Source organism: Sparus aurata, chromosome 1, assembly GCF_900880675.1.
Source record: "Sparus aurata chromosome 1, fSpaAur1.1, whole genome shotgun sequence".
In the NCBI taxonomy this organism is placed as follows: domain Eukaryota; kingdom Metazoa; phylum Chordata; class Actinopteri; order Spariformes; family Sparidae; genus Sparus; species Sparus aurata.
Window position 1 is genome coordinate 31,304,282 of NC_044187.1, and position 14,192 is coordinate 31,318,473.

General features: G+C 39.9%; 1 protein-coding gene across 4 annotated transcripts in view; it reads right to left on the reverse strand.

The window, feature by feature from the left end:
* The window catches only part of dnah6 (dynein, axonemal, heavy chain 6), a 57,588-nt gene that overhangs the window by 23,256 nt on the left and 20,140 nt on the right, over positions 1-14,192 (reverse strand). For 3 of the 4 annotated variants that reach the window (XM_030417904.1, XM_030417920.1, XM_030417895.1), the window contains 17 exons: positions 14,008-14,130; positions 12,383-12,565; positions 11,542-11,685; positions 9,650-9,871; positions 8,426-8,573; positions 8,100-8,257; positions 6,262-6,393; positions 5,874-6,045; positions 5,005-5,151; positions 4,517-4,590; positions 4,266-4,420; positions 3,196-3,427; positions 2,936-3,088; positions 1,848-1,988; positions 1,522-1,764; positions 1,116-1,283; positions 733-953 (listed from right to left, as the gene is read on the reverse strand). In XM_030417904.1, coding sequence (XP_030273764.1) covers positions 733-953; positions 1,116-1,283; positions 1,522-1,764; positions 1,848-1,988; positions 2,936-3,088; positions 3,196-3,427; positions 4,266-4,420; positions 4,517-4,590; positions 5,005-5,151; positions 5,874-6,045; positions 6,262-6,393; positions 8,100-8,257; positions 8,426-8,573; positions 9,650-9,871; positions 11,542-11,685; positions 12,383-12,565; positions 14,008-14,130 — 2,816 coding nt within the window. The remainder of the gene's footprint in view (positions 1-732; positions 954-1,115; positions 1,284-1,521; positions 1,765-1,847; positions 1,989-2,935; positions 3,089-3,195; positions 3,428-4,265; positions 4,421-4,516; positions 4,591-5,004; positions 5,152-5,873; positions 6,046-6,261; positions 6,394-8,099; positions 8,258-8,425; positions 8,574-9,649; positions 9,872-11,541; positions 11,686-12,382; positions 12,566-14,007; positions 14,131-14,192) is intronic. The other variant, XM_030417912.1, reaches the window with a different exon arrangement.

Here is a 14,192-nt window from a genome sequence, read left to right on the forward strand (position 1 = left end):
GGATTTAGTGCAGCAATGCAGTAGATTACTGCTTGATGAAATGTAAGGGTTGACAGAGGGATGAGTCATGAGATGGTAGGGTAATCTCTCTGGATGCTGACAACAAAATATATGGGATTAAAAACTAGGCTTAAATCTCACACATTTGGCAGAGTGACAAATATGATTATCACTGTAAAAAATGGCTAGAATTATGGTAATAATAATAACAATGCTGATATTTTAGGTTGCAGCAGTGATTAAAATGATTGATCAACGCGATAAATGACACACCTGATAGATCTTTTTTGGGACACAGACATGGTGTGACTACATTTTCCTATTTGGTACACTTGTTTTTTTGAAGTCACTTATCCTCGACTGAAATTGGATCAGGTTCCCTCACCAGCAATTAATTTGGATCTGACAGAATTAGAAAGTGTTTACAGATGATCATTTGCCACTGGTGTTGAATTAAATCAGTTGAGCTGAACAAATGATGTAATGTCTTGTCTGTTATCCATGCTCTTATACTTGTTTATGCTTTAAATTGCTTCATCCATCTGTATTTTTTTCTGTAATAGATTATTAGGATGTGACATAATAAGTGAGAAGAAGGCTAGCAATAATGGAATATAAACTGGGGAGAGAAGGGCACTCTTATGTGACCACAGAGGCAGACACATAACTTCAATCATAAATCTTTAAGGAAGGGAAGTCTGTTTTTTTAGAGTAGGAGAAAAGCACACTGACTTGGAGTTGAGCAGGATGCAGACAGCCTCCAAGACAGTCTTGACCAGGTCTGGGGGTTTGGTGAGCGCCTTGATCTCAGTGATGTCAGCCTTGTCGAGAGAATTAAGGGCCTGATTGGCATCCTCCGTGGCTGACAGAGCCTCATCCAGGTCCCTCAAGGCCTGGGTTTCTTCGGCTTTGGCATTGGCCAAAGCTTCTTCCTCTTGCACTACTTCACGCACCTGTGGCAAGGATTCATTTTTGTTTAATACACAAATATACGAGAGCATCAACAGAAGGGTATCAGTCTTTTTCGGCACTTTCAGGAGACAATAGATACAATTATTGAAAGTTTTGTGTTTATCTCTTGTTAAGCTCTCCCTCTCTCATATGCAAACACAGACCTTGTCAGCGCTTTCCTGGTCAGTAGCCAGTTTCTCCTCGAGGACATCAACGTCAGTGGATTTTTGTTGCAGGACTGGCTCCAGAACAGACAGGTCCACTTTCATTTTGTCCACAAGCTCATTGGTCTTCAGCAGTTTGGTCAGAACATTCTTCACACGATCCCTGGCCTATACATTAACAAGCCCCCCACACAGGGAAATATGATGCATATTTTGCCTGCAGGCATATCCTACAAAAATTTAAGACAATGTGCATGACAGTTCAACATCCACAAAGACGCTGATTATCAAGAAAAATGCTCTGTCCTCTGTAAAAATGTAAGGTAAAGATTCACCATCAATTCCAACACTGACAACTAATCACTTGTGCTGGTAACTGCTTGTGCATTGTGATGGTTGGACTCACAAGCACTTGGTGCTCCCTCTTATCCTCCAGCATGGACAAGTAGAGGTTGATGAGCTCCATGTATGAGGTAGGGGTAGTGTAGTATCGGCGTCTCAGCTCTGAGTGGAAGCGCTCAGCCATGTCAGTGACACTAACATGTATTTCCACGCACATGGCTGAGAAGTTCTGTTTCTGCTCCTCGCTCCCAAAATCCACATTCTGGAAGAAGGCCTGTGAGACGGAGAGCAGGGCCTCACGAGGCCACTGTGCAAGAGAGGAGAGAGTGAGAGATAAGGTTTCAAAAGGGGTAAAGATATGCAGTTCTTATGAAATGAAAGCCTGCATACCTGCACAAACCAATCGATGGTGCAGCAGTTGACCAGGGAGGGAAACATACGACAGCGGGACCTGAAGGCATCGCCAGCGGGACTCATACAGAGCACAATGTGCAGCTTCTCCCGTACACGAGAGATGAAATACTGAAACACCTGAAGGCCACACACACACACACGCAGAGATACCATAATTGCTGGAGGCACGGTCTCAGCAGGCAGGTAACATTAAAGACTGATATACTCCTACAGCTCTCCTGGGGCCAAAGACTTTGATGGGTAACACTGTGTATGTGTGATGTTTTTGAAAGTTTTTAAATATCCTCTTTTAGCAACAGACAGTGCTCAGTCTTTGTTTTGACTGCAGCGTCTGATACAGATAATCCCTTTTTTTCATCTTTTAATCTAATAAAAAAAAAAAAAATAGGTTCCAATATCTGGGATTATTTTTTACTGTTTTAGTCAAATCTCTCTTGAATGTACTTTGTGTTACGGCCGTGCGTGAGCGAATGTCTGGCACAGAACCTCTCATAAAACCACAACGTCAATTTTTACACTTACATGTTTTTGTACGGAAAAAAACAAGTATGATATGACAGGCTAGCTCTTTCCCCCTTTTCCAATCTTTATGCTGAGCAAAACTAAGCAGCTGCTGGAGGCTGCTTCACATTTCCAGCACAGACGCGAGATTCTGATCGAACATATCAACTAACTCTTGGCAAGAAATTGAAAAAATTTATTTCCTCAAATGTCAAATCATTCCTTTAATAACATTTCTTACCTTTGGGTAAACCACTATCCTTTCTGGCACCCATTGGAATCCATTAGAAAAACACCCACACTTGTTAGGTTAAAATTGTATTGACATTCGCATTTCAGTATTCTTTACACAGCCTAATTTTCCTGACATCTTGATTCATCATCTTCCAGCACCACAACTCACTGAGCTTTCTACTCAACTGTCTAACTCACTCATTTGCTCAGATCATCTGCATGGCATACTTGAATTCATTTGTTTTCTGGCATATGTTACAGATCCACAAACCGGATTGTATTTTAACTGCCTGAATGATTTTACAGCAAGTGTTTGTTTCTGTGCGAACCTCGTCCCTGTTCTCCTCGTTGATTCCTGCCCCGTTGGCTTTCGGCCGGGTGGCAGCTAGTACTTGCTCCAGTTCATCTTTCTCAAAAAGGTTGGGCACCTCGCCAGTGTTCAGAATGCTGTTGATATCCTCTAAAAACTCCTCCACCACAATCTACAACAGGAAAGACAAAGTGAAGAGTAGAATTGGATGTGCAATAGAAAAATCTACAGGCAATGAATATTTGTAATCTCTATGTCAACCAAGTCCTTCCATCATACCTGAGTATCCGTTAAGAGGAACACCGTATCTTTTCCCTCCACACCAGCCATTTTGTAGAGCCTCCTGAGGTCCTCTTGGAAGCTGTCATAGTTGTAGCCTCGACTCCGATCAATCTCAAAGCAACAGTAACTGCTCATATGGGCTGCTAACCGAGTGAGTGACTGCTTGCCTGTACCTCCTACACCAACTAGCAGGGCATTGCCTCTCTCATGACGAATTATACGGGCAATCCTAGAAGAAAATAAATAAAATCACTGTCATCATTTGCAGCGCGACCCTGCAGCTTTGCCTTCTAACTTTAATCTTTTCTTGTTCATTCTACAGTTCTGTTGTTAAAGCAATCATGTTATTCCCATTTAGAGGTTCATACTTTTATTTAGGGTACTAAAATAAGTTAAAGAGTTTTAATGTTCAAAAAACTGTCACTGTAACCTGTTTCAGTGCCTGTTTCCTTCCATACCGAAAAGCCTATTCTGCTCTGATTGGTCAGCTCCCACAGGCCTGAGCAGGCATTCGCCCAGTGTGTTTCTGCATTAACTCTGCTAGTGTTTTTGCAATCAGGGCGATGCCGGCGGCATGGCTGAGGGCATTGACAGTGTAGTTGTGACATCACAACCTTACAGAAGCCCTGACAGCTTGCCTTAAAGCATAGTTTCTGAATATGGGCTGTGTGCATTTCTCTGTCGACTGACTGGAAATCTCACTTTCTACAGTATGGGACTTGATATAACAGAACTCATAAACATATGAAGAATCTTACGCACAAATCATTTCTCTCAAAATTCATCTAAACATTTGACAGTCACTTCATTATCAGCAACAATCATATCTCTTTTAAACACTAAACTTTGAGAGCAGGTTTTCCAGAGATAAACTTAAGCACTTCAAATGTTTTTCTAGATATTTCTCTTGAACAAGCACCATACCGACTCTTTTGTGACTTCTTCCTTGGTGTGATTTTCATCTGACAGTTTGGACCACCTTCAGTTAAAATCCATTAACCACCAACTAAGAAGTCACCCCAAAAGAAAATCTGTCAATTCAGCTGTGCACATTTGCACGTACACACCTGGAGACATGCTCTATGGCATCCTGAATGAAAACCAGCTTTGTCTCCTTGGAGTAGGTCATGTTGTAATCATCAAGGTAGTGCTGGAGAACAGCCTGAACCTTATCCATGTCTGTCAGATCCTCATACAGACGGTCAGCTTTCGCTGCACCCACCTACAAGTTAAGGTTGTAAGGTACTCAGTGTTAACAGCAAATCAAATGTTTTCTGAACTCAACAAGCATTTTCAATAGGAGAAGTCAGAATCTGACCTTGATGAAGTCACCAAATATGATGGGCTGAGTAACAAAGTACGAGGGCTCCAAGTCAATGCTAAAATATTTGCCTGGAAGAAAGAGGGAGACAGGGTCAAAAAGAGGCATATTCTTCAACTTGGAAACATACAAAATACAACCCCATTTAAAAAAAGTTGGGACACTGTTCAAAATGTAAATAATTAACAGAATGCAATGACTTTTGAATCCTTTTTTGACTTATAATAATTCAATATAGTACAAAGACAAGACATTTCATGTTATATCAAAACTGTCTTGTTTTTAGTAAATATTTACTCATTATGAATTCAAAGAATCCAAAGTGAGAGGCAAGCAAAAAAAAAGAAAAAACATATTTTTGCCAAGATAGCTCATAAACAACATGAGAAAAAAATGATAGCGTCCCAACTTCGGAATCAGGATTGTAACTGTAAAATGTGTAGCGTGACGGTTTATCATGATGGTCTTTGTGACCGCGTTCTTACTGGCCATCTCGCAGACTATGGTGTTGAAATAGGTCTTATCTTGGTTGTTGACAAGTCGGTCGTGGAACACCCGCTGGCACTCATGGCAGAAGAGACGGAAGATCTGGTTTTTGTCTCTCACTTGACTCCACTCACATTGCAATATACCTGGTCATCAAGAGAGGAAAGATGAACGTGAAGGAGATTTTTTTTTTGCTCTTAAAATCCATCTGCATTACACGTAGTGAGAAAAAACTGAGATGTAAGGATAAAAAAGGGAGATTCATATACAAATAATTACTAAGGCCACGTATGCATGTTAAAAAAAGAGAAGAGGCCATGTGATGCCAGCAATATAACAAAATGACATGAGTGGGTGTTAGTTATTACCCCTCACGAACAATGTGTATTGCAAAAGGGAACTTTGTGTTTGAGTAATGCACTCGAGCTCTGCTGAACAAGTAGTAGAGAGCAGTCACAGAAGTCATTTCAGCTCATCTTTGTGCTGTAATGATGCCTGCTGGGTAAAGGAAGTGATGGGGAGAGGAGAAAAGAGACAGAGGGGGTGATGGTGCAGACAATTTTGGAGCACCAGGCTTAGACAGAGCTTTGTTGAAGTTGAAGAGATGCATCACGGCTGTGCCCCACGCTGAGGAGGTGCCAAGATTTAGACACCATCTGTATCCGTCAGTCTCGTACAACAAAGTTAAAGTTTATTTGAATAAAAAGAGAGGATGTATATGCTTTATTCCTGAGTGAGTCCGTACTTAACATTAAAAAGCATTTTTAGTGATGCATTCAATAACCAATCCACTGATCGGGTCAATTTCCATGGGTGTCCAATGTGTGCATGTCTGTGTGTGCAGACAGCATGTGTGCTCAAGTCTCACCTTGGACACACCTGAAGAAGTCCCAGAGATTGAATACATAGTGGAACTTAGCTGGAGTGGGCAGCAGATCTACACTCAAGCGGTTGTAAATCCCCACAGCCGCATACTCAATCTGACGGGCCCAGTCCTTCACCTCCTGGGAAAACTCTCTCAGGAAACCTCCCAGGAAAACCTGAATAAGGATTGGGAGGTAAAAGTGATCAGAGCAGGCAGGGGAGGGGTTCAAATAAATAATAATAATATTGAGGAATGAGGTGAAATGGAGGAATGAGAAAGAGTGACGAAGCTTGAAGAGAACATGTACATAATGCAACCTGGCAACATTATAATATTTCTGAATCAGTTAAGAACCTGTTTGTGTAAATACATAGTATGTGTGTCTCCTCACATTGATGATCTGCTGGAGGCTCTGCACTGAGGGTGTGGGAAGACATAGCACGCTAAAGTGGCGGATGAATCGGGGGGTCACCGGATTGCGCCCGCCGCCTGGAGAAGCACACGCAGCGGCAATGGTCATTTCCTTGAGGGCAGGAAGAAAGGAAGAAGAGCACATTATTTTCCATAAATTAATCATTTCATATATATTTAGTTTGCCCAGCACAATTTTCCAAAGCCACAAGTGTCATCTTCAGGATGCTTGTTTTGTCCACCAGTCCAAAATCCAAAGCTATTTGTTGATTTATTGTCTTAAAATCAATTGATTGACTAATTGTTTCAGCACTATCTAACATTTATTTTCATGCACAGGATAGCAGGTGTTTAGCATTTAGATGGATGACATTCCTAACATGAAAAGATCAGAGGAGATACTTGGGAAATATCAAATATTTTTGCCTTCTAAAGTGAAAGCAAAAAAGTAATGTTTCAGTTTAGTTTGTTTCTCTTACATAGCCACAAGAGTATTTTCTTTATTTAAAAGATTTCAAGTACAGACATATAATTTAAACATAAAACCACCCTCATCCAATCTGATACGTTACAAAAAGAGTACTTCTTCTGCTTTGAGGGCAGACATTCCACCATCTGAAAAGCTGTAGATAGCTCAGAAACTATGTTAGCAAGTCTGTTAATTTAAAAAATCAATAAGGGCAATATGTGTTATATTCACCCCTGGGGAAAACAAATAAGACACATGTTGCCAGTCAAAGTAATAACATTCTCCATAAGAGCAGGTGGTAGAGGAATGGAGCATAAGAGAGAGAAACAGAAATGGTCAGAATGCCTGCCAAGGCAGGTGGGTGTAAAATACAGTCCATGATGATTCTAGCTTTAATCAGGGTGTACATATTGAATCTTGAACCTGATATATGTCATGACTAGAAATTACATTTTAAAAAAGTAATTCACCGTGAGGATAAATTAGTTTGCCTTGATTGTGTTTCCAAATGAAAACCAAAAACATAATCCTTTCTTCTCTTATAAATACTGTGTTTGTGTTTGCATGTGTATGACCTTGTCCATCTGTGATGCAGTGCATTATTACACAAGATTCTGAATGATTGTTTATGTGTAAATTCAAGATCATGCATACACACATACACACTCAACTATATTGCATTGTCAGACATCCCATGTAGTATAAAGTGCAATCAGTTTTGTGATTACAGTTAAATAAAAATAAAAAATGTTATATTAGTAAAGAACAGAAAACATCCACTATACAGTATTACCACACATACAGATGCCAACACAGCAGCACGCAAGATGAATGAGTTTCTTATACAAATGGACAAACTTCATTAAAAGTACAACAAGGGAACAAATTAAGTTGATGCTGACTGCGTTAAAACAAAAACCAAAGAGCTATATCTACACTTTGTTACTTAACAGAAAACCAATTCTGCTGTTTGCCAACTCACCCAGTACTAAATGAGAACATCAATATAATTTCCATCTTAGAGTGTTTAAATAAGGCACCTGGACAGTTTAGTCTGGCTAAACATAAAAACTGGAAACATTAGAAATAGAAAAGGAGCAGTGTTGCTTAATGAGCACTTAGACTATAGATTGGAGGAACACTGGTCCTACGACAACTGAGCAATGTTCCTTTAAATGCTCCATCGATGATCCTTTCCATTTAGACTTATAAAAGCTATGACTACATGGGACTGTAACAGCTGTGTGCTGAACACCATGCAGCCAGATGTCAGATGTATGCACATACATAACCATTAAGGTCAAAAGCATCTTCACAATTTAGCTCATGTTATTTGAATACATTTATACCTTGATCTCTTTCCAGAAGAAATTGTTCCTGTCATAAAAGCCAGAAAAGTCCTGGAACTGACGCAGCAGTTCTATTGGAGGCTGAGAGCCATAACTGTCCAGTTTAGGCATATTGAGATCATCCACAAACACCACCAACTTCTTGTTTCCAGGAGCACCTACAGGCAGGGAAAATAAATCATTTAACAGAGTAGTGAAGGTTAACTGTATAAAAGGATAAAGGAATGGCCAGATTAACAATCTCAATCAAGGACAATGTCAGTTATTACACAGTTTTACACTGCAACATAATATGACTGTGTATTACTCCAACTACAAGCCAATACCCAAAACATTTTTTCTCTTCTTCTCCAGTTTGGACTCAATGATCTCCTGCGTGCGTGCAGAGGAGGTCTGAGCAGAGAAGTTGATGTAGACTGGAAGGTATCCTCCCCTTTTATGGATACTGCTGAGAAGGCCTCGAGCCGCAACTGACTGTGGTGACAGACACATAAAAACACACATTTACATTTTGTATAACTTTGGCCTGTAACAGTTTTACTTTTCTATAACCCTCTTGAATTTTTTCATTTTCTACTTAAACTTTGAGGATCTAATAGTTTAACAAACGAAAACATTCATAGTAGGAACTGAGCACCAAAGTTAAACTGTGATTCATTATTGGGGTATTCCTATGAATTTGGCAATTATCTCAACAACCAATATATGAAATTTATTTTATTTCATTTTATGTAAATAAGTGCTGTAATATTATATGATTAGATTTATTTTATGATTTTTTTTTTTGTATAGTCTCATCTGTGGGAAAGATTTCCAGTAGCACTGAATGAAATTGAGGCAAGGAACCAAACATCAGAAGCACACAAATATGTTATTCAATGTAAATTCCCTGTCAAATTGACTTAACAAGCTTATATTCCAGTGTTTCCATTGAGGTTTGTTCTATGACTTTTTTCTTTTTCTGTACATTGTCTGCTGTTAAATCTAACACTGCTTTCCAGTTATGTGAGCATAGAGATGCAACGATGGAACGGCTAGGGGCCATTATTCGCCACTTCTTGGCATAACTGATAATGACCGGTGACCAGCTGGTCGGTATCAGATATGTCAGATTCTGTGCCGGTCAGATTTACACACACATGCCGCTCAACCCCCCAACAGCTCTTTATAACACCTTCCTCTTTTCTTCTGCTGCCTGTCTCTGTGTGACATAGACAATATGTGAATTGACAACAAGGTGTGCCGTTAGATAGATCTGTAGAACATCAGAATTGGCAGGTCAGACTTTTAAAAACAAGATCGTCATTGGACAATCTCGGAATCATTGGAAAATCTCAACCTGTGCACATCTAGCGTCCACAAAATGTTTCCAAACTCAAAGACAAAGAGGCATGTCTCAAGCTTAACACTAGCAGCGGGTCCTGGCTAACTTGCTCTTATAGTGGCACTGCCAGTATTTATTGAAACACCATTTGTGATTTTCCTCTGTACAACCAAGATGCCCTTCTTACACTTTACAATATGTCACAGTGTTGCTATTGTTGTCTTACCTTTCCCACTCCAGTGTCACCAGTGAAGAGTACTGAACGTCGAACAGATAGCAGTTTCTCCATCAGGTAGCCATAACGGACAGTGTTTGTGGTGTGGACCAGCAAATCAAAAAAGGGCTGCTCCCTGTTGTACATGTAGAAAGGGATTTTCTTCCCCCATGGCTCTAGGCACTTGTCATTAAAGTTGATGTACACATTCCACAGGTTTTCATTCTTCGGGAGCTAAAAGGCCCAGACGAATGCACATTAATCAACATGTATGACAATACACACAGAACTGGATAAATAATAATAATGCATTCAAGTGCCTGTATTAAACTGTACATATGACATTAGCTATAAAACCTCCCTAGAGATAAGGCATTCAAGAAACTACGACTACTTTGTTGTCCATTACCATTACTGTTCATGATTATAGTTTCTGTTATGTTGTACTTTGGATGTTTCCCTGTGGCATGTGAGTTTTTCTCTGCTATATTTAGCAGGGAGTCCAATTTAATTTTGCTTTCATTTATTCTGTAGAAACACATAAAGCAGGGAACTTTTGCCAATGGTTTTAAATGAAAAAAGTCGAGGAGTCATGTTCTTAGACTACTTAATTGAATCTCCAGATAATATATTTCTGACATGCCACTTTTTCGTCGCAAAGACACTTTATTTTGCTGTTTTGGTCATGTGTCCAATGTGACTTTGCCGTTAACTATTGACATCTCTGTGGCGAAGCTTAACTGTTTATTTTGATAGCTGTTTGTACTTTTTGTGACCTTTTACTACAAGTAGATAACAGGTCAATTTCAGACACACTTTCTATGTGACTGTATATTGTTCATAGGGTTCATTAGTAGAAGGTAGGTCAGCTCAATTTATGCAAATTATTAACATCAAAATACCCTCTGCTCACAAAGGACAGACTGTTAATCCAAATTCTATGGTTCCCATGTGTGGACCCCAGGCACACACAGACACACACTAGTTACACCAGTAGTTTGTGTGCAGTTTATTCCCTCAAGCTTCACAGCTGGGTGCTGGCTGCACTGGCGTCATCTCAGGGTAAGCACAAACAAACCTACACAAACAGCTATCCGTTATAAAAAATTCAAAAATTCAATTCCGATGAACAGATGTGGAAGCATCTGGGATGTTCCAGATGATGCTCTGCAGCCGTCAAGAATCTTCTACTTACATGCTTACTCCTCCGTCAGGTGAGTGAATCACGCTCCTGCCCTAGTGTGTTCTGTCTCTGTCAGTAAGATGCCCCCTAAATCATCTGCCACTATTGCCAGCCAAGACAAACCTCTTAAACAATTACCTTTCCATTTCCTGTGAGGCTGAAAGACTGAGGACTGAGGGATTCACAATTTCAGCCTCCAGGTTCCACCATCTTTTTCTCTGCATCTTAATCATTCTTTACAAAAAAAAATCATTCCCTTCATTCAATAATGTCCAATTGTAAATTCTGCAAGGGGGGCACGTTATTATAATGGTATGCAATGGACTTACATAACCTTGGAGGCAAAGCTGATTCTTGCAATCTGATTTACCCTATGTTCCTTGTAAACCCTATGAAGGAATTACCAGAATGTACAATATGGATACACTTTCTTAATGTCTTTACTGATATTACAGAGAAGAACCCTCTTTCAGATTAACTGTGCTACAGCAAGATATATCCATTGCCAAGAGTATGTTGATGTTATACTGCATACAATACGAGTTCATGTCCAGGTCTTTTCACATATTCCATTCCAATAACAGCCAGTGCTTTGGTAAATGGGTTTGACTCTGAGCAACACAGATCAGGGTAGTGACTGTATGTCAATCTGTGATGCACATTCAGTAGTGTGCTTCTATCTCTGTATGTATCTGTGTACGTGTGTGCATATGTGGTATACCTTTACATCCCTGTTGTCTTCAAACTGCTCCCTAATGAAGGTGTCAAAAGCATCCCAGTGTGAACTGGTCAAGTTGCCGCCTACTGCCCACAGGTAGCAAAATATGAAGGTCAGACATAACACACTGTTGGGATGCTCAGAGTCCTGACACCAACACACACACACAAACACAAGAGATAGATGCCAGCATTAGTATGTCAGGATAAACTGTAGTTCAAAATCAAATATGCACGTGACCTACAATGTGCTCTTGTCAATTCGTAACATTTTTAACATATTCAGCCTGCTTATGGTCTATTTCTTTGATCTGCTGAATGACCTAAATCTATGTAATGCTTTTATCATTTGGCTAGCTGTCCTGCTAACGCTAGCTATCTTAAACAAATAGTCCTCCACTAAAAATTATGGTTTCTTTCTAGTGGAGGAAATTCTGGAAGGTCACCTTCAGCTGAATGCTTCCAACTGCACTCGTTCACAATACTGTGTGGGAGGACAATCTCTTAGTTTCTATATAAATGCAGGGATGGTCAATCAATAATATGAAAGTGTGGGCAGACCAGCTACCAAAACAAAGAACAAAGAAGCTCAGATTACAACACACACTTTTGTCTCTTCTTAGGACGTAACTAGTTGTTTGTTGCTCCATTAATGGTCAAAATCTCATATACAGACCCTTAAGCACAGAATATGCCTTAGCAATTTATTGCCTACACCATTTTGAATAAAGCGCTGAGTTATTGTGTAAAACCTCATCATGTGCACTAATAGATTAGTCTGTGTGACACCATAAACAGAACTCTAGCTCTACTGAAGTGACAGTTAAATCTTGTGATTATTATACCATCTTGAGGTCAGGCCCTCCTTCGCCAAGCAGCAGTGCCTCTAGCAGGGAGCAAAGTGTGGTGACTTTACTGATGTCCACCTGAGGAATTGCCTGTGTGCCATGCTTCAACACAAACTGAAGACCCTCCTCCACATACTGCTCAAACAGCTCCAGCAGGTATGTGCGCACGGCATCTGGGAGCTTGAAACACAACATGGAGTGAGGGAAGAAAGAGTGTCACAGAGAGGTGGATGTGGGCAGTGTAGGGTGATGTGATAAACAGATCTTTAACAGACATGTGTCCCAACAACTGACGCAACCTTGTTAGTTGACATTTTGGGGAAAATAACATTTATTCACGTCCTTGCCTGGAGGTGGATGACAAGAATAATACAACTCTCATATCTGTCAGTTAAATCTGAATGCAAGCAAGGGGTACATGTGTTGACTGGTTCTGTGCAAAGGTAAAAAAAAAAGCAAACTTAGTTTGCTACTTGTTTCTGGTCTTTATGCTAAGCTCAGCTATCTGGTTGGCTGTAGCTTCATATCTTATGAAGAGATGCGAGGGATAAGCTTATTTCCCAGAATGATAAATTATTCCTTAACAAGGAGAGTTTAGAAGAAAAGAGAAAAGAACAGAGAATTAGAATAAGTGCAGGCAATGTTTTCCCTGTCCCCAAAAGATACGGAGAGATGGACTCCCTCAGTTAAAATAGCCAAGTGGGAATCAATACAAAATTCATTATAAACTCTAACAACTACACACTTGTTTTAAATGTGTAATCAAAGTTACCTCAAACAAGCAGAATGCAACAATTAAACTAAGAAAAAAAAGCCTCTTCTTCAAAAAATGGATTGTTAGAAAATGGACTTGGTTAGCTTAAAGCAGAGGTTGAAATACTCAAACGTGGGAGATGAATGTGCAGAAGGGAGCACAAAGGAAGAAAACAAAAGCAACAAACAAATGCACTGTTAACAAACAGATTAGCCTCAGACAATTAGACTCTGAGAGAAATACAAAACAAAAGAGTGAGAGAGAGATTGTTCTAAAAGTTGAGGCGAGAGATGACCCACTCTCACTGCTCTGTTATGTCACCCTAAGCAGCTCAGGGCTAATGTTGCAAGCTATAACCTTTGATGTGATGTGCTGTCATCAACATTTTTGCTGATGCTGAAGTTCTCCTGCTTGTAATGCCTGAAAAGGGCACATTACCTATTGTGTACCAGTGCACAAACAGTCAGGAACACACAGTCACAGCTTCACAGAGAATACAAGAGCAAGGACGGCAGGTGATTCATGAAACATTAGTACTCAGTGATATTGGATAAGAGTATAAAGAGTATTTCATGTTTTGGATAGACAGATAGAATTACTTTAATGATCCCAGACTGGGAAATTATTTGATGGATGATACCCACAGCCATGATAAACTTAATGTACATTACATATTCTGTGTGTGATAACACTGGCCTGTCAGGTGAAAATGAACTTAAGCAAACATTTAATACTACTTTATAAGTACTCAATACCAAGCGCAAATCCTCTGTAACGTGAAGACGCTTTCAGCCATTTTGAAATGGTTTTACAATTCAAAATATTGTTCTAATAGATCTGTAAATGACACAGATAAATTATGTCCAACCTTGTCTCCTAGACCGCTGATCCATGTCTGGACATAGGGCATCCACTTGAGCTCATCTGGGTCAATGTAAACCATCCCACAGCGACTGACTGTGGCTGGAGATGCTACAGCCAAATCCTGGACCTGAAAAAAAAGTTAATGAATGAGAACAATTGAGCTGAACTCAGAGCTCAAAATACTATAGA